Genomic DNA, 20,941 nt, shown 5'->3' on the forward strand with positions numbered 1-20,941 from the left:
TTACAAACTTAGAAACATAGGTTTATCCAGATTAGTTTATCCAAATGAGTTAAAAATTTATGTCCTCACAGAAACCAGCACACAAATGTTTATTTAGCTTTATTTGTAATTGCCAAAAGTTGGAAGCAACCAAGAGGTCTTTCAGTAGTTGGAGGTACAAATTGTATATATCCACATAGTGTAATATGAGGCAACAATAAAAAGAAATGAGCTTTGATACCATGAAAAGATATGTAGGAACAGTAAGTGAACACTACTAGAAAACAGCCAGTATGAAAAGGCTGTGTACTTTATTTTGTAACTGTATGACAGCCTGGAAAAGACAAAGCTACAGACACATGAGAAAATCAGTTCTTGACATGGGTTCAGAAGGAAGGTGGAAGGCAAGACTAGGTGGAGCACAGGTCATTAGGGCAGTGAAATATCGTGTATGGCATAATGATGGGTACATGTATTTTTCACTCTATGGATTTGTACACAATGAACCCTAGTGTAAGCTATGGACCTTGGTTAATAATAATGTACCAATATTAGTTGGTTGGTTGTAACAAATATAGGACACTAACATTAGACATTAGAGGGGAAACTGGTAAGGAAAGAAGGAATATGGGAACTGTACTTTTTGCACAGTTTTCATGTAAACCATATATTGCTTTTAAGAAATGGTATAGGCTTAAAATGGGGATTCTGTGGAAGTCTCTATAATAATCTGGTCCATACGTACATATAAATATATATGAAATATATATTTGAAATATGGACACTTGCATATAAAGTTGGTATTAAAGAGTAAAAGTAAAAACCACTGGGTTGATAATGTACCTCAGTGGTAGAATGCTTGCCTAGAATGTGCAAGGCCATGGGTTTAATTAATCACCATACTGTAAAAATTAAAACCATTACCACCACTATCATTTTCGTAAAACAAACAGGCCCCAGAAAAATAGCCATTTAAAATGCCAGATGTTACCAGAGGAAATCATGTGTAACCTGAATATTAGTGGTGAGTGCCAGAGTTTCAGGAGGGAACCTGAGGTGTTTAACTAAAAAATGTGAATGAACTACTATGATAGTTGGTTGAGATGATAAAATAATTTTCTCTTGTGTAGTTACATCAGTTTTGGTTGTTAGAATCTGGAGACAGTGTGCTCCAATTTAAGCATGCCCTTAGTGTGGAGCCACTTTTATTAACCCCTGTTTCTTTCCTTCCATTACAATATACCCGTTGCTCAGGTCAGTGAAGTTCTCATTTCCCTCAAGGTGTATACAATGGTCAAGCACTTGCTTAGTATGCTCAATGCCCTGGGTTCAATCCCCAGTGCTACTAAATGACTGAGTCAATGAATTCTGGGCTGTATAATTAATGTAGAAAGCACTGGAGAATTCTTTGTTTAAATATATAATTCTCTTGACTTTTTAGTAAGGAAAATGAGCTTGAGAGTGTTCATAATGATTTACTAGTTTCTACACATCTGTTTTATCCCTGAATCTTGTTTGTGCCTTTACCAGTTATCAGATTTGAGTTGTGTGAAAAACTGGCAAGAGTACTTCACTGCCATTTTGAAATTTCTGTATTAATTAGCTTTTCACTCTTGCCTGAACTTGACACATTGTTATGGGGGATTCAAAATAATTGTTACTGTTTGCTTGACACCAATAAGGGCATAGTTCAGTAATACTTGATACAGGAACAAATAAGTGGCCAAGGAAACCTTTGGGAAGTAAGGGACAAATAAATATGTTATATGGTATGTTGGTAGTGCCACACTTAGTTAATTCAGCTCATTTAATAGACATTCATCTATTAATTATCTACAATGTGCTGATCATTAAGTTTATAAAGATAAGACATTGTGAGCTGGGGATGTAGCTTGCTGGAGTGCTTGCCTAGCATGGGCAACTCCCAGAACTGCTAGGAAAAAAAAAGGAAGAATAAAGGAAAAGAAAAGGTAGTCTTTTTGGTTGATGTCCCAGTTTTTCCCATTGTTTTCCGATTTATTTATTTATATAAGTGGAATTATATCATCTTACGATGGAACCTCTGGTATAGTTTTCTTTAGTGTAACTTCACCTACATAATCGTTCCATTTGGGACTGGTTTTCTAGGTTAATAGCATAGGGTAGGAAAGCAATAGCTTTATTTTTCTTGGGGGCTGGTGATCAAACCCAGGGCCTCATGTATGCAAAGCAGATGTACTATACCACTGAGTTATACCCCTAACCCCTGCAGTTTTTTTTTTTATATCTTTATTTATTTTTATGTGGTGCTGAGGATCGAACCCAGTTTCTCACATGTGCAAGGCAAGCACTCTGCACTGAGCCACAACCCCAGCCCTGCAGTTTACTTTTAAACTTACCACTGACTATGGTAGAAATGTGCACATGCTAGAAAAATGTGATTATCATCCTGGAGGCATTTTCTGAATTAATAAATATTTTTACATTTTGCTTATTAATTATATACTTAGTATGTAATACTTGGTTATACTTATTGACTGCTATAATTAAGATATTTGTGGAGTAAGTGTATACATTTTCAAGAATTACAGGTGTTGTCAGTTTAAAATAGTAGATATTTGAATGCAGAGAAAGCCTTTAAATTCAAGTGTTTACATCAGGACTTTGGGATACATAAGGATTATTTTCTTAAGTCTGATATTTGTGGATCAAGTGCAGACTATATTGCCATGGAGTGAAATACCTCTGATCTCATATTTTAGATCACTTGGTTACATGTTAGTCTCTGTATTATTAAAATACTGAACTGTTTAAAGATTGCTTCCTTTTTATAAATACATGTGTATTACTATGACCTTAGCTAATTTTTAAGCATTTTTCTTTCTCTTCTGACTTTTCTAAAAATTATTGAAGTTTAAAATGGGAAGCATAGTTTTTTAAAATCACTTATTTATTTATTTTAGTTGTAAATGGACACAATATCTTTCTTTTTATTTATTTATGTGGTGCTGAGGATCAAACCCAGGGCTCCACACATGTGAGGCAAGTGTTCTACCACTGAGCTACAACCCCAGCCTGCATAGTTTTTGTTTATTTTTTAATGGTTAGTTGTTTCAAATAATTAGGGAACTACACAACTAACTTTTTGACAGATAAAAATTGATGTTTCAAATTTCTTTAGACTGCTGAGAAAGGATTTTGACCTGAATAATCCTATAAAGAAACTGCCTAGAAATTAACTTTTTATTCCAAATAAAATAAGCTTGCTATTTACATTTTAAATACATAACCCCAAAAACATTTGAAAGTAGTTTTAAGAATTTGGATATATTTTAGATATATTGTCTCACTTATAGAGGCAAGAAGAACTTTGTAGTATAATTCATTTTCCTTTTTTTAACCACGATTCAAAACACACCATATTATTACCTTTTAAAACTATTTGAAATTATTATTATTATTTTGGGGGGAGTATCAGGTATTGAACTCAGGGGACTCGACCACTGAGCCATATCCCCAGTCTTATTCTGTATTTTATTTAGATACAGGATCTCACACTGAGTTGCTTAGAGTCTCACTTTTGCTGAGGCTGGCTTTGAACTTGTGATTGTCCTGCCTCAGCCTCCTGAGCCCCTGGGGTTATAGGAGTGGGCTACCGTGCCTGGTCAAAATGATTTTATGTTGAATGTTATCAAGGTACTCTCCATTGCTCAGAAGATACACTGTGTATATAATTTGTGCGTGTATGTGTGTGTGTGAGAGAGAGATTTTATCTAAAACAAAAGTCAAACTTTCCTATCGATGCATACTTCTCTGAATATTATTATGTGATTTAAGGTATTTATTAACTAATTAGTAACTTTATGTAAATTTTGCTCAGAAAGATGATCTATATAGATAGCAGTTGACTTAGTTTATTCCTAATTATGTTTCATTTTATAGAAAACTACTAAGCCAAGTGAGGCTTTATGCCATTGTTGCTGAAAAAAAGAATGATCTTCAAGAGGAGCCTACTTCTTCTTCTAGAAGGAATGCTAATCAATTTGATTGGGCTCTAATGAGACTGGATAATTCTGTCCGAAGAACTGGCCGCATTCCAAAGGGACTTCTGCAAAAAGTCTTTGATAGCACATGTCGTTCAGGTATTTCAGATTTTTTCTGCTTAGAAAGTTGAGCCTTTGGGGCGGGGTTGTGACTCAGGGTAAAGCACTTGTCTAGCATGTATGAGACCCTGGGTTCAATACTCAGCATCACATAAAAATAAATGAATAGGGCTGGGATTGTGGCTCAGAGTTAGAGCGCTTGCCTCGCATGTGTGAGGCACTGGGTTCGATCCTCAGCACCACATACAAAAATAAATAAAATTAAATTAAAAAAAAAAGTTTAACTATAAACTCTTATGATGAGAAGTATCAATTATAACTACATTCATCTGTATTAAAAAACCATCATTGTTACTTCTAAATTATTCAGAATTGTTCAACTGCCACTACAGTCATTTTTAGAACATTTTTGTCACCCTTACAAGAAACCCCTACAATCCTTACCATCAGTCCCCACCCACCCCACAATCCCTTCCAACCCTAGTTAACCATTAATCTATTTTCTGTCCCTGAAGTTTTGTCTCTTCTGGATATTTCATATAAATGGAATCATAAAATAGGTGGTTTATTTTTGTCTTTTGTCTTAAAGTCAGCGTTCAGGTACATGTAAATAAAGGTTCTATACATAGGGAGGAGGAAATTTATATTATTGTTAACCAATTATAAAACTATTGGATATTCTTGAGTTTTAATTGGGTTCAATATTCTAATATTCTTGAGCGTTGTAACATTATCATAAGATACTGAGAAATGTAACCTTAGGTTCTGTGTTTTTAGAGTCACACATTACATAGATTTTATAGATTTCTTAAATGTATAAGTTTTTTACATTTCTTAAAGTGGACTAATATTAAAAAATTTTAACTTGTGATTTTTAGTAGCATTGTGGATTAGGATATGCTTTTTCTAATATTTGGGTACTACAATATTATCTTTGAGCCAAACATTTATAAATTTCAGTTTAAATTTTGATATTTATCTACATTATGTTGGCACTATTAAACATTGTCAATTTTTCTTCCATAGGTAGCCCAGGTGGTAATCAAGCCTTGCTTCTGTTGCGCAGCTGTGGTTCTCTCTTGCCTGAATTGAATCTTGCAGAGAGAACAGAATTTGCTCATAGGATATGGGACAAACTTCAGACACTGGGTATGATTAGTTGAATAACAGGATGTGTGTTAAAGGGTCCCCCCCCCAATAAAAATGTGTTTCTTTATATAAATGCTATAATTTTATGGAAGGCCTACTTGATTCATGATTTTTTGGTAATGTTTTATTTGGTGAGTTATAGTGACATCTAGGGGCATTAAGAATATAGTGATTTTTCATAACAAGTATTCGAACTTTGGTAAGAATAAAATAGGAATTTGGGGCTGGGGATATGGCTCAAGCGGTAGCACGCCCGCCTGGCATGTGTGAGGCCTGGGTTCGATCCTCAGCACCACATACAAACAAAGATGTTGTGTCCGCCGAGAACTAAAACAAAACAAAACAGAAAAAGGAATTTAGCCTGTCAAAGTTATAACTGGACATACAATTTGATCAAGCAGTTACATTAGTTAGAATTTTGGTGCAGATGTACTTACATGTATAAAAGAGTATTCATTTTAGTTTGTAATAGCAGGAAATTGGAATCAATGCTAATGCTGTTCACTGGGGATTGGATGAATAAATTATGGAAAGTCTATGATAAAATACTGTGCAAATCTTTAAAAAATGAAGGTTGTGTTTGAATACTAATGAGGGATGTGTTCTCCAGATTATAAATAAAAATTAAGATTCAGAACAATATATAGTATAAAATAAATAGTGTTTTTTCCTTACATGAATATGCATACAATATTAAAATATTTCTGGAAGGATGATAAACATTAGATACAATTTTTACTCTGTCCTTTCTTATATCCTTTCAATTTTAAGCCATGTGAATATAGCATATATTCAAAGAATAACTTATAAGACCAAATTTAAAAGACTGGCTTTTAAAATTTAATATACATTTCTGTTTTTTAAAAAATTTTAAATCTAGAAGGATGCTTCTTAAGCATATTAGAATCTAAAACCATCAGCTGTTATGCATAATACAATAGAATGTGCAATACTACTAGAAATGATTGTTTTTTACATGGTATGATTCTTTGTGGAATCCTTAAAATAATTAATTTGACATAGTAAATGTTTGAGAATCTGTAACTTTTCTAGTTTCAAAATAAGATTGATAGAGGATCCAATTAAGTGGTACCACAAATATGTAAAATACTGGGACTAGTCTTCAAAATGTAGAAAAAAGCTGTAGAATAAAGATAGATCCTTACATCACAGTTTTGGATTCCTCTTGAATTCAGATTGGTGACAAGTTCATTTTTTAAAAGTCTAAAGAGTATGTGTAAATGTTGGATTTCAGTATGGAAAAGGATTTTTGTCAGTATAAAAGCAGCAGAATAACTGGGCATGGTGGCACACATCTGTAATCCCAGAAGCACCGGAAGTTGAAAAAGGTCCTGGGTTGAAACCCTAGTACTCAAAACAAAAACAAAAAAACAGCAGAAAAGTGATAAATTTTCTCAATCTGGCTTATTTCACCTAACATGTCGTTCTCCATTTCCATCCATTTTCCATCAGATTTCACAATTTCATTCTTCTTTATGGCTGAGTAAAATTTCATCGTGTATATCTATCACATTTTCTTAATCCACTCATCTACTGATGGGCATCTGGACTGATTCCACAACTTGGTGATTGCGAATTATGCTGCTAAAAATATTGATGTACCTGTATCACGATAGTCCGCTGATTTTAGTTCTGTTAGATAAATGGGAGTGGGATAGCTGGTTTGCTAGTATGGTGATTCCATTTCTTGTCTTTCAAGGAATCTCTATACTGCTTTCCAGAGGAGTTGTACTAATTTGCAGTCCCATTAACCCATGTATGAGTGTACCTTTTTCCTCAGATCCACACCAACATTTAAAATTATTTGTGTTCTTGATAATTGCCATTCTGACTGGTGTGAGATAAAAATCTTATTACAGTTTTGACTTGCAAAAAAAAAGAAAAGTGATAAAGAATTGGCTATAGGGCCAGGGTTGTGGTTCAGTGGTAGAGCGCTTGCCTAGCATGTATAAGGCACTGGGTTTGATCCTGGCACCACATAAAAAAATAAACAAATAAAATAAAGGTATTGTGTCCAACTACAACTAAAAAGAAAGAATTGGCTATAAATATTGGAAATTTCTAGGGATGGGTATATAGCTCAGTGATAGATTGCTTGCCTAGTATAAATGAAGCCCTAGGTTTGAGCAACATACTGAAATTTTCTTTTTTTCTGTTTGTCAGTAAGTCATGTAATTAAAAATGGGCTGAAGTGCGAAATATTTGCCAAAAAGATTATTATTATTATTATTCTAAAATTTCTGAAGATTAATATTCTAGAATATAAAAGGTCCCTTACATGATAGTTATTAACATCTTAATGGACAGCAGAGCCAAAGTTGTGAGATATTATTTAAGGTACAAGGATGTGAGGTAAAATATTGGAAGCAATGCTGTTATATATAACCTTTGGTTGCTAAGGTAGGATATTTCAGGTTTATATCCCTAAATTTTGAGATTTTAGTAAATTTTAGGTATTTCTAGATTCCCTTGGTAGATACTGAGACCCTGTCTCAAAATAACAAAAAGGGCTGGGGATGTACTTCAGTGGTAGAAAGTCCTTAGGTTCAACACCCTCCCTTGCCTCCTGAAAGTAATAGGTCTCAGCTCTCAGCTGCCTAGAATCTCATGAACTGACACCAGATAATGACCACAGACTGAGACCACTAGCAGTTGAATAAGGGTATGGAATTTAATTCATGAAAATTTAGTGAAACATGTTAGCCTAAATCGATGGGATGACTATGATGTCATGAATGGAGAGGGTAAGGCTGAATGGTAGCTCTAATTGACATGGTCCTAGGCAGTACAGACACAGAGAGAAGCCAAAGAAGGGCATTGGAATACAGGTAAATAAGGCAAGTTGACTAAAAATGATATTCAGCAACAAGGGATGGAGTAGTTCCTTCAAACAAAGGCTTTTAGTGGCCTAGTAAAGAAATAAGAAAAATTGCCAGTACATTTATCTCTGTAAAAGAACTACAGTTGTAGTCTATCAATAACTGCTTTATATAGAAAAGGTTTCAAGTTACTTTTATTTATTTATTTTATGCCTTTATTTTTATGTGGTGCTGAAGATTGAACCCAGCGCCTCTCACGTGCTAGGCAAGCGCTCTACTGCTGAGCCACAACCCCAGCCCTTCAAGTTAATTTTAAATATAGAGGTATTGTTGGCCAAGTGTGATGGTGCCCATGTGTAGTCTAGCAACTTGGGAGGCTGAGGCAGGAGAATTGTAAGTTCACTGCCAGGCTAGTTAGCTTAGGGAGACCCTGTCTTTCAATAAAAAGGGCTGGGTATATGGTTCAGTGGTAGAAGTAAACCTGGGTTCAATCTCTTATATCTAAATAAATAAATAAATAGGTATTGTTAGCATTTTCTAACAGGAAGATGATACTATGCTTCATAAGTAATAGACCTTTTAATATCTGAATAGGCAGTTACTTATAACTGTATAGCAATTCAGTAATTATGTCTTATTGGCTTAGCTTGCTATGTTCTCACAAGATATCTGTATAGATGGGTTAAGTGTTAATATTATCTGAGTGAAATGCTGCAGTGTTAATTTTACCTTTTTTTTAATTGTTAAATTTGGGTACACATGATTTCCATTGTGACAAGGATGTGATTTTAAATGCTTTTCTAAATTGTTAAGTCAAAATTAAAAATTTCATTTAAATTTTCTTTGTAGGCACTGTGTATGATGTGAGTCACTACAATGCTTTACTTAAAGTTTATCTTCAAAATGAATATAAATTCTCACCTACTGATTTCTTGGCAAAAATGGAGGAAGCAAACATTCAGCCAAATCGAGTAGGTAGTTATTATGGTAAATATTGATTGGCCATACCAACTTTTTTGATTTCTTTTGCCCAGGGGAAAAAAATTCACCAGCCCATTTCATTGACAGGTGACATACCAGAGGCTGATTGCTGCTTATTGTAATGTAGGAGATATTGAAGGTGCCAGGTATGGATCTCTATAAATGTAGGTTTATGCAAACCAATTTATAAATTTTGTAAACCTGGAGTATGTTCATTTTATTTTCTCTTATAATCTTTTCTTAATAAGGATAGTTATTTCAGAAATATTTTAATATTACACATTTTGGTAATATGACTTAGATAAAATGTACAATTGTATAAGAGGACAAGATGAATAATCTGTTTTAATTACAAATATGTTGTTTTAGAGCACAAGTATAAAATTATTGAGATATAAAGGTGTCTTTACTTTTTTTTTCTTAGAGAAATGTTCTTAGTTTTTTAACTGTGTTCACTTATAAAACTAGGAATCCCACTGATTCATATAAAATCAGTTGTAAAATATTACTGCTTAGGTAAAATTTTGCCACTTTTGTATTGAAGGCTTGGGAAATAAAGGGAATTTGAAATACAATTTTATTTTTAACTAAATGTCTTATTAAATTTTAAAGGTTAATTAATAATGTAGAACAAACAATCAGATTTTCAGAAAATTACAACACAAGTACTTCAAGATTATTGATACTTTAGGGATTAGGATTTCATGAAAGGGGGTCAGATTTCACTTTATAAGTAAACATGTGGTGTTATATTGAAAATAACTGAACGCCTAATTTATACATGTAAAAAGTGGTTTTTGGCAATCAAGGAGTGTCTTCATTTCTCTTATTGCAGCAAGATTCTTGGATTTATGAAAACTAAGGATCTTCCAGTCACAGAGGCAGTGTTCAGTGCTCTTGTTACAGGGCATGCAAGAGCCGGGTAATGTTCATCTCAAGATTTTCATTCTTATTCAATGTTTAAATTATTTTTAAAAAAAATTGTAGAAAATTCATAGAACATGTTTATATCTTCAGAAAAAATCTGTAGAATTAGTACTTATTACATTTTTAAAAATTGCTCTTATAATTTGTTTTAAACATTATTTGAAAATATTCAGTTTTAAAAATCTGGAGTAATTAAATTTGTAAAGTTTAGTAGTTGCTCTGGAGAATTTTTTTTTTTTTCTCCTGGAAAAAAATTTTTTATTTTTATGAGTAATTTATTAAATGTTATTATTAAAAGGTAAATTAAATGCAAGTCATACTAACTATAAGAGGCTACATTATTTAATGTTTATGTAATTATTACGTAATTTGGTTTTTGAGAGGGAGGAATTACCTGAAAAAATTTCTTAATGTTTATGATCTTTGTTATTTTAGAAAGGTAGAACTAGTTTAACATGCATTTGTCCTTTTTCAATATCACAATTTCAAATAGTATTTAAATTTATTGTAATAATCATAGGTAATATATTTTAGGATGAATAATTGTATTTGGAAATATTATAGTAATCTGTTTTATTTTCTTTGAATTAACTTTTAGAGATATGGAGAATGCAGAAAATATTCTCACTGTGATGAAAGATGCTGGAATTGAACCTGGTCCAGACACATTCCTAGCATTACTGAATGCATATGCTGAGAAGGGTGACATTGACCATGTTAAGCAGGTATGACTCACGTAAATAAACATGAACATCATGTGTGCAAGGAGGTTGTAGCACTATTTTTAAAGATGTCTCCTTGAAGAGAGCAGTATTTAAGAAAAATTCTTAGTTTGATACCTTGATTATATATATAACAATTGTTCAAATAGAGTATTTCCTGCTTTATTAAAGAAGTCCCAAAACTTTGTTCCTAATTTATTGAATCTTGGTATTTTAATTTACTTAAATTTAAAACTCTGATTTCTAACTTGTTCTAATTTCTGGAACTGTTTGTAGACTCTGGAGAAGGTGGCTAAGTCTGAAGTTTACCTTATGGACCGTGATTTATTGCAAATTATCTTGAGCTTCAGTAAAGCTGGATATCCTCAGTATGTCTCAGAAATTTTGGAAAAAATTACCTATGAAAGAAGATATATTCCAGGTAATATAAACATTTTTATTTACATTGTTTTTTAAAAATACTTTTTAGTTGTTGATGTACCTGTATTTATTTATTTTTATTTATTGGTATGTGGTGCTGAGGATGGAACCCAGTGCCTCACACATGGTAGGCATGCACTTTACCACTGACCACAATCCCACCCTCTACATTATTTTTATATAAACCTGAATTGCTATTTCTTACATGTTGGAAAGGGCATTCTCTAACAATAGATTGTGGTAAGTGATCATAGGACTTTTTAAAAAGCTTAATAAGTTAATAAACACAAGTTAATGAGTACATGGAGATGTTTTTATTTGGAAATGTTTATTTATTAGTCAGACATATCCTTTTGATGTTTGGAATTCCTAATTTTGTCTTTAGTACTGGTTGTAGGGTGAAAATATTCAGTTTAGTAACAAAAGATATCTTTGTTTTCTTCCCAGATGCAATGAACATCATTTTGCTTTTGGTCACTGAAAAGCTGGAAGATACAGCATTTCAGATTTTATTAGCATGCCCTATATCAAGAGAAGACAGCCCAAATGACTTTGGCAGTTTCTTTTTACGTCACTGTGTGACTATGGATACGGTATCTTGTCCATTTTTACTTTGTAGATGGTATTACTGGTAGTAATATTCTTTAAAATAGAAGGTTTATGAAATTAGACTAATTGTAAATGTAATAAAAACCTTGTTTTTGTCTTGCAAGATTTTGGGGTAGAAAGAGGATGAGAGGTTCAAATTTTTCATCCTCAAAGTGGTAGAATATTTGCAGAATGTCCAGAGGTGGGTTATTTGCCAACCTAGTGATGTGGTGACTTACTTTTTTCTAGCCTGCAGAGAAGCTAACCAACTACTGCAAGAAGTTAAAGGAAGCCAGGATGCATATGTCTCCTTTGCAGTTCACACTCCATTGTGCTTTACTAGCCAATAAAACAGGTATTCTACTATTTTTAGTTAAAACCAACACCAGCAGGTTTTGCTGAGGTAGATTGGTGATGTTTTATGGTATGTCTTTCAGATTTGGTAAAAGCTTTAATGAAGGCCATGAAAGAAGAAGGTTTTCCTGTCAGAGCTCACTATTTCTGGCCATTGCTAGCTGGACATCAGAAGAAGAAAAATGTTCAAGGTTAAATTTTGTCTTTTACTGATTTGTACCCACATCTAATTCAGTTCTTTGGGAAAGCATACTTATTCCTCAATGTTAGATCTTGTGGAGGAAATAGAATTATGTTAAATCATAGTAAAGTCTCTGAGCATTAAAATAAACAAACATAGGGCTGGGGATATAGCTCAGTTGGTAGAGTGCTTGCCTCACATGCATAAGACTCTGAGTTCAATTCCCAGCCCCACAAAAACAAACAAACAAACTGAAAAACAAACATAAGATTTCTTTCATCTTAATTTCATTTTTTAATTCATCTCATTTTGATTTTTAACATTAAGTTTTTTTCTTTAGTGTTTGAAAGTAGTTTGTCTATCCTTTTATAAAGTTATACATAATCAGGTTTATGAAAACAAGAAGTGCACCATTTTCTTTGTGGACCAGTCTTTTTCTTCTGAACTGAGCTTGATTACAATAATAGAAAAGGCAAGAAAACTTTTATTGCAAAATGAGTGCTTGTGACCTGACAGCCTGCTGATTGAAGGACAGAAATGTTCAATCTTTCAGGTACTTAAGTACGTTTAAGCATTTAGCATACTTTTCCCTTGCACACATGGGATGTCTATAGGATATGAATAAGAATTGAACAAATATTAAATTTTAGAGTACAGTATCTAATTCTTTGGTTTGCATTATTGGTAATTCAGAAAGAGTAGTCTTATAAAAAGATGCTTTTAACAGAAGTACTTCCCCCTTGGGGAAACAAAAAATGGTCTTTTTCATTTTATCTCACAGTATAATGTGCTTTGGAATGAGATGCAGAGTTGTTAGTGTGACATTGGGTGACAAACAAAATGCACAAACAACAAAAAAAGTGCTTTTAGCAGACTTTCATGTTGCAATTTTATTTTAAATATATAGCCGTCTTCTGGTTTAAAGGAAATAGTGAAACAAGTATTCCCTAATTGTTTCTGGCTATAAAAGTCTCTAAATCCTTTTTAGAAAAATCTTTGTGAAAACAATATGCTAGTTGATTAACTCTTTGTCTGTTCTTCAGTTTTGAAAGTTACAAGAGGTAACCTTTAACCCAGTATCTTTAAACCGCAGAAAGTTTACATCATTGCATCACTCTTTAGGCATGTATTATTTACCTTTACACAGGTATGAAAATAATTTTGATACCCCGTTGAAGTGTGTTTATCAGGTAAATTTGCTTTTCTAATCATAACAGGGTATCTAGACTTGAATTGGTTATGACATTATAGCTACTTAGTAAACATAAAAGAATTTAGGTAATTTATTTCTATAGTTATAGTGAGTTGAACTAGTAGAAAATGGGCTTTATCTTGAATCCATCTTTTCATAGAATTGCAGAATTTAGATTTCAAAGGTGCCTTTTTGAAAGCTCATATTGTATTAAGGAAGGAACTGAGAGCCACAGAGGGGATTCGGTGACTGACCTTAGGTTTTCCATCTAGCTGTCAATAATATTGGGATTAGAATGGAGGATTTCTGTCTTATTCAAGTATTCTTTTTATACAATAATGCCTCCATTTTAGACATTTGTAAATATTATAATGTATTTCTTTTATAAAAATTCTTAGTCATCTTTTAGAAATTGGGTACCAATTTTTACATTAAGGACTTTTGTGTGTGTGTGATGTTATGGATTGAACCCAGGGCCTTGTGCATGTTAGGCAAGCACTCCACCACTGAGATGTACCCTCAGCCCTTATTAAGGACATTTTAAAAAGAGGTGGCATATTTTACTCAATAAAAATTTTATGTGGAAATATACTGATGCTTATGCTTCATTGATAGATAATGAATTAAGAATATAAGAGGTTGTTAATTGTTTTATAGTTCCATTTTTTTCTTCTTTGTAGGAAGTCCTGGAAGATCATTCTATTCTATAGTTTCTTTCATTTAACAGGGAAATGGCTGTATGTATTCCATATGGTTTCTGTAGAAAAAAGTAACATTCTTATTGATGTAAGGAACTTGATCTTTGTCCAGTGAAAGTCATATACATATGTACTCATAGAAATAAAAAAAGAAGATAATGGCTTTAGTGATGGAGAATATGTGGGAGTATTTTATAATGAATAAATAAAAACCCTTCAAGAAATCAAAGAAAGCATTTTCAATAGTAGGATGATCGAATTTCTGATCAAATATTCTGGTTGCGAATGTAGCAATCACCATAAGATTCTTTGTGTGTGTGTGTGTTTTACTGGGGGTTTTCATTTTAAGACAGGGTCTTGCTAAGTTAAATGTGGCCTTAAACTTGAATTTGTGATCTTATTGCCTTAGCCTCCTCAGTAACTGGGATTGCAGGAATGTGCCATAAGAAAGATTCTTAAAATGACTTCCTCATGGCCCATCTTACTAGTATTTTTCATTGTGGCATAAATGGAAAAGTCACCACTTAGAGTGATAACATTTTCAGCATCTTGCCTATGTGAGAGGAAATTCCCAGAATGAATAGGGATGTACAGCCTTTGGGATAGTTGGAAAACATAAAAATAAGAACATGAAGAGGGGAAAATATATAAGGAAGGGGTGATCAGAAAACCTAAAGCCAGTTGAATGAAGTGTCAGAATACAGGTAACTTTTCAAAAAAGTAAGACTTTACCTCCTAATAAAGTGAGTGCATTGGGAAGAGGTAAAAATCCCACGAAGCAGACAGTTGTAGTCACTAGAAGTTGTTCAAGTGAACCCTCTCTTTCCCAGAATGGTTCAACTATTTTAATTCTTATTAGACTTCTTGAATGGAAACTTTACTCATGGTACATTGCAATAATTTTCTTAGATTATTTATCTTAGGTTAAATTACTAAGTTCCTAGAGGTTTGGAATCCTCTTGTTTATTTATTTATTTATTGGTACCAGGGATTGAATGCAGGGGTGCTTAACCACTGAGCCACATCCCCACCCCTTTTTATATTTTGTTAGTGACAGGGTCTCGCTGAATTGTTTAGGGCCTTGCTAAGTTGCTAAGGCTGGGTTTGAATTCATAATCCTTCTTCCTCAGCCTCTGAGAAATCCTCTGACTTAATGTTAGATTATTTTTATCTTTCTTTGTTTTAAGGAGGGAGTTACATTCTTTGTATAGATATATCAGCTCAGCTCAATCATCTTTTATTACATTATTTTTGTACTGTGGATTGAACTGGGGTACTTTGCTACTGAGCTATATCCCTAGTCATTTAAAAAAAAATTTTTAGTTGTAGTTAGACACAATACCTTTATTTTATTTATTTTTATGTGTGCTGAGGATTGAACCCAGGGCTTTGCAAGTGCTAGGTGAGTGTTCTACTACTGAGCCACAACCCCTGCCCCTTAGCCGTTTTTATTTGTTATAGCCTCAAGTTGCTGAGGCTAGCCTTGAACTTGGGATCCTCCTGCCCCAGCCTTGCAAGTTGCTATAATTACAGGCATGCACTACTCAACCCCACTATCTCTTTTCCTTTCTTTTTAAAAAAGTGCTTCTTTCTTTTCATCTGACTATGGTTAGTGAAGGGTGCCTGAGGGAGTGATCTTAGCTGGGCTTTCAGTGTGATTCCAAGGCTATCTTAAGCCTGTTTTAGTTTCAGTTAGAAATTTATGTAAGTTGAAAATGCTAGCAACACAGATTATCTAAATAAAGATGTTTATCCATGTTGTTGCCAATGATGGGATTTCTTTATTTTTTTAAGGCTGCATAATGTCCCACCCTACTGTCCCTTGTATATTACATTTTAGTTTTCCTTTTTTGCAATACTGGGGATGGAACCCATGGCTTTGTGTATGTTAGGCAAGTGCTCTTACCACTGACCTACATCCCAAAGGCTTTTTAAAATTTTTATTTTGAGACAGGGTCTTATTAAATTGTCCAGGTTGTCCTCAAATTCAGGATCTTCCTGCTTTATCCTTCAAGTGGCTGGTAGTATGTTAGTGTGCCACTATGCCAGATTATTACACCACATTTTCTTTCTTTTTTACTTGTTCTTTCTAGATATATATTTTGACATACTATATATAAGTAGAATAAAGTGTAACTTGTTCCAGTTAGAATCCCATTACGTGGTTGTATATGATATGGAGTTCCTTTGGTCGTGTACTTATTTGTACTTTATCCATTCATTTGTCAACAGAATATTATTCCCACATCTTGGCTACTGTGAATATTGCTGCAGTGAACATGGCATGCAGACATCTCTTCAAGATACTGTTTTTATTTCCTTTGTAAATTTATGTAGAAGCAGGATTGCTGGGACATGTGGTACTTCTATTATTGAGCTTTTGGGGAACTTCCATTCTGATTTCCATAATGTCCAAATCAGCTTATATCCCTACCATCAGTGTACTAAGGTTCCCTTTCCTGCACATCCTTACTAGCGTTTGTTATCTTTTACCTTTTTTAATAATGGTCATTCTGGGTTTTTTAATTTGGTTTTGTTTTTTCAGTGTAGGGAATGAAACCCAGGGCTTCGCACACGCTAGGCAGACACTTTATCACTGAGCTGTACCCCAGCCTGGTAATAGTCATTCTCATAGGTGTGAGGTGATATCATAGTTTAGATTTGTATTTTCCTGATATTCAGTGATGTTGAACATTTTTTCGTAAACCTGTTGGCCATTTTATGCTTTCTTTTGAAAAAAATCTATATTCAGGTCCTTTGCCCGTTTTTTAATTGGGTTGTCTGGGTTTTGCCATTCAGTAGTATGAGATCTACTTATAGTATACATATATATGTATAGTAGTATCTCTCTCTATATAGTAGTAAATATATATGTCTATGTATATATCTCATATTACTAAATGGCAAAAAAAGAGACAACCCAGTTGAAAAATGGGCAAAGGACCTGACTATGTAGATACGTAGATAGATAGAGATACACATAGATACGGCTATAGATATTGACATATATACCATTATCAGATAAGTGGTTTGCAAATATTTTCTCTCATTCTGTAGCTATCTTTTCATTTTGTCGATTGCTTTCTTTGGCATCCTAAAATTTTTTAGTTTGTTGCAGTCTCACTTATTGAGTTTTACCTTTGTTGCCTGTGCTTTGGTGTCAAATCCAGAAAAAAAATCATTGCCAAGACCAGAGTTTTCTTCTAAGAGTTTTACAGTTTTAATCTTTGATTATTGGTCATTATTGATGGTTTGGTAATTGTTACTAACATTCCTTCATCCATTTTGAATTGATTTTTGTGTATACCATCAGGTAAAGGTCCAGTTTCATCCTTTTGCCTGTAGATATCCAATTTTTCCAGCACTATTCTAAAACTATTCTTTCCTCATTGTGCATTCTTGGTGTCTTTGTCAAAAATTAGTTGACTATGTATGTGTAAGCTTATATTTGGGCTCTCTATTCTGTTTTATTGGGCTGTTTCTACTTTTTATGTGAGTATAAAACTCTTCAAAAGTTAAAATACTCTGATCTATAATCTGAATCTTATCTAAACAAATGTGAAGATGTTTCATAATGTAGTTAAACTTACCTATATCTTTCTGTACTCAGTGGGAACTTATAATCATTTGTACTAGAGCACATTATATAATAAAATTTTTTAGATATGTAATTTTTCTGTAGGGGACATTGTATTTCAGAAACAAAAACTTTTAGGAGAAGTTTTAATAATATGAAAGTAATGCAACTAAAGTAGTAAGTTTTAAAAAGGTAAAAAAATGTCCTTTTTATTAAACTGTTATTAGTTTTATAGAATTAATTGAATCTGATATAAAGAAATCAGTTTGTACTATTTGAAGCTAACTGTAGCTTGGAAAATATGGAATGATCTTTTAAGAAGTTATTAAAATATGTTTTTGTGAGTGGGGAATGGAAAGGAATATTTTACTAGATTTTTAAATTAGTCCTTGTTTTGTTTTGTTTTTGTGGCGCTGGGCATCAAACCCAGGGGCTTGCGCATGTGATGAACGTACTCTTCCACTAAGCTACATAACCAGTGCTTTGAATAGGTTTTAAATATAGTAAGACAATAATTCATTAGATCATTTGTTCTCTATTCATTTTTTATTTTTATATTATAAAATATGAAGTCAGAGGATGGTAACAATTAGAGTACTTTTTACTTAAATGCTTAATCAAAAACACTTTTTGAAACTGGTTTTGTGTTTGACAGGTCCCCTTATTCCATTCCCCAAGCCCTTCCCATTGCAAATGTTTTATTGTGTGAGTCCATCATCCTGCATGATAGCAATGATGTTTTATGATCTATTCTATTGGGGTGCTAGAAATGTTAGGCATGTTGTTTAATGGTTTTAAGTTTTCTAATACTCATAATTTTAAGAATATTTTCTTAGCACTCGCTACTGACTTAATAGAGTGAGATGAGAAAAGAATTTTTAAAATTTATCATCATATACCTCCCAGTTTCCTAGCTTTTCAGCTTTCTCTTTTAGACAAACAAAATGCTAAGTAATTTCCCTGCATTATGATTCAGAAAATAATTGAACTGAACTTTCTGACATTTTGTTAATTTCTTCCAGGTTCATCTCTGTGCTTCTGTATTTTATCTTTCAGGTATAATTGATGTCCTCAAAGGAATGCATGAAATGGGAATAAATCCCGATCAGGAGACATATGTAAATTATGTGTTTCCAGCCTTTGATAGTATAAAGTCAGTACGTGCTGTTTTACAGGTGAGTACAAGTGTAGTTTTAATTGGGTAATTGAGGAGAATGTCTTTCCACCTTAATATTTGATAGTCACCAAAAGAAGACATAATTGAGCTAGGAACTAAAAGTGGTCATGTGAATAATTTTTTAAAGCTTTCTAAAAATATTAGCTAGTATATATAGTGGTTTAACTTAGAAAGGCAAAGCAGCATTTTTGTTTTTTTGGTAAAGACAATATGCCATTATCAGCAAAGGTTAAAATAAAACAATATTCACTCCTCAGTCCCAGCCTAAAATGCAATTATAATTTTCAGTTTTTGAATCTTTCTTTATTTCTATATGAATTTTCATAAATGCATCCATAATATATTTATCAGTCTTGTGTTTTTTTTCTTGTAATAATCTTTGTTTGACTTCAAAACATTATTTTTCTGCTGTGTACTTCTTATCTCCACCAGAATAGGCAAGGCATTGATAAAGGGGCGCTTGAAGAAATTGACTTGGACAGTGCAAGGATTGCATTTTTTACTTTGAAAACAAAGTGCTATACAATTAGGAACAGCATGGCAGAGCAGCAAGTACTTAATAGAAAGTATTTGTTCAAAAAATCTGTTACCTAGGCAGTTATTCACATAATGCCTTGATTTTTCTAATAATGTTGCAGTGTTCCTTCCTTTCCTAGAAATAATTACATGATTACAATCCTCTAAATGTTAGTGTTTATAACTTGAGTGTCTTTACCTTTCCTCCTAATTTCTTAGCAGAGTATTTTTAGCCTATGCCATAGGTATTTTACTGTTAAAATAATTTTAAAACATTTCCCTAAATGTTTTCTTTCTTTGCAGACATATAACCCAAGCCTGGTATGGTAGTGCATGGCTGTAATCCCAGTGACTCAAGAGGCTGAAGCAGGAGGATTACAAGTCAAAGCCAGCTTTAGCAACTTAGTGAGGCCCTCAGTTACTTAGTGAGATTCTGTCTCAAAATAAAAAATAAAAAGGGGCTGGGGATGTGGCTCAGTGGTTAAGCACCCTGATTTTGATCCCTGGTACCAAAAAGAAAGAAGAAAAGAAATATAACCCAAGATTCCATTTTCTTTTTCTTTCTTTTTTTTTTGAGATGAAGTCTTGCTATGTTACCCAGGCTGGTCTAGAACTTCTGAGCTTAAGCAGCCCTTCCACTTTAGCCTCTCAAGTTTACAGGCATGTACCACTGTGCCTGTGTTTTATTGGTATTTTAGGGAGGTATGATTTTGAAGTTTCTCCTAAATTTGCTTATATTTATTCTCATTTTAACTCTTTTTCCTTCCTTACTGAAATTTCAGTGTTAAGTATTTTTGGCTCAGAAATAAGTTCTGTTAAATGGTTAGTAGGGCTGATGGTATTGTATCATTAGTTAATCATTAACAAATATATATATCATTTTAAAAAAATTATATAATACACAGTCATTGATTAAAATATAAAATGCTATTAATTGATAAAACTACACAACTCATCCACTGTTCTTTTTGCTTGATATATGTATCCTTTTTTTTTAATTAGTTACACATGACATTACAATGACCTTGAAATATCATACATTTGAATCAGATGGGATATAATTTCTCATTTTTCTGAGTGTACATGTTGCAGAATCATATTGGTCATGCAGTTGACATATGTATTCTTTTACATATGAGTATGCTTTAGAAATCTCTTAGCAAAAATTAGATTATATTATTCATATTATCCAGCAAACTATTTTTTTTTCCATTTCATACTTTCCATACCAATATGTAATTTCACAATTTTTTTTATGCCTATATACTATTTTCCTGTATGGATATATCAATTTATTTTTATTCATTGTCTATTATTTATTATTCAGATGGTTTTTGATCTTGTGCTATTGTAAAATGATTCTATAAGTATATTTGAGCTCGATTTTGTTCCTGTACTTAAATTGTTAAATAAATAATATTGCACCAAGTGAAGAACTACTTGGAGTTAAATATGTTTAATCTTTTTTTTCCCCCCTTTTGGTACTGGGGATTGAACCCAGGAGTGCTAAACCACACCCTCAGCCCTTTTTAATTTTTATTTTGAGACAGTATCTTGC

The 20,941-nt window shown here is 32.9% G+C and overlaps 1 protein-coding gene across 1 annotated transcript in view; it reads left to right on the forward strand.

The window, feature by feature from the left end:
• LRPPRC (leucine rich pentatricopeptide repeat containing) overlaps nt 1-20,941 on the forward strand; it is a 108,005-nt gene that overhangs the window by 9,141 nt on the left and 77,923 nt on the right. The window contains exons 2-12 of the mRNA XM_081264072.1: nt 3,901-4,100; nt 5,088-5,210; nt 8,900-9,021; nt 9,119-9,177; nt 9,867-9,953; nt 10,557-10,683; nt 10,957-11,101; nt 11,548-11,693; nt 11,938-12,043; nt 12,126-12,233; nt 18,747-18,865. Of these exons, the coding sequence (XP_081120198.1) occupies nt 3,901-4,100; nt 5,088-5,210; nt 8,900-9,021; nt 9,119-9,177; nt 9,867-9,953; nt 10,557-10,683; nt 10,957-11,101; nt 11,548-11,693; nt 11,938-12,043; nt 12,126-12,233; nt 18,747-18,865 (1,342 nt within the window). The remainder of the gene's footprint in view (nt 1-3,900; nt 4,101-5,087; nt 5,211-8,899; nt 9,022-9,118; nt 9,178-9,866; nt 9,954-10,556; nt 10,684-10,956; nt 11,102-11,547; nt 11,694-11,937; nt 12,044-12,125; nt 12,234-18,746; nt 18,866-20,941) is intronic.

This window comes from Spermophilus citellus (genome assembly GCF_964194105.1).
Source record: "Spermophilus citellus genome assembly, chromosome: 13".
Taxonomy (NCBI): Eukaryota; Metazoa; Chordata; class Mammalia; order Rodentia; family Sciuridae; genus Spermophilus; species Spermophilus citellus.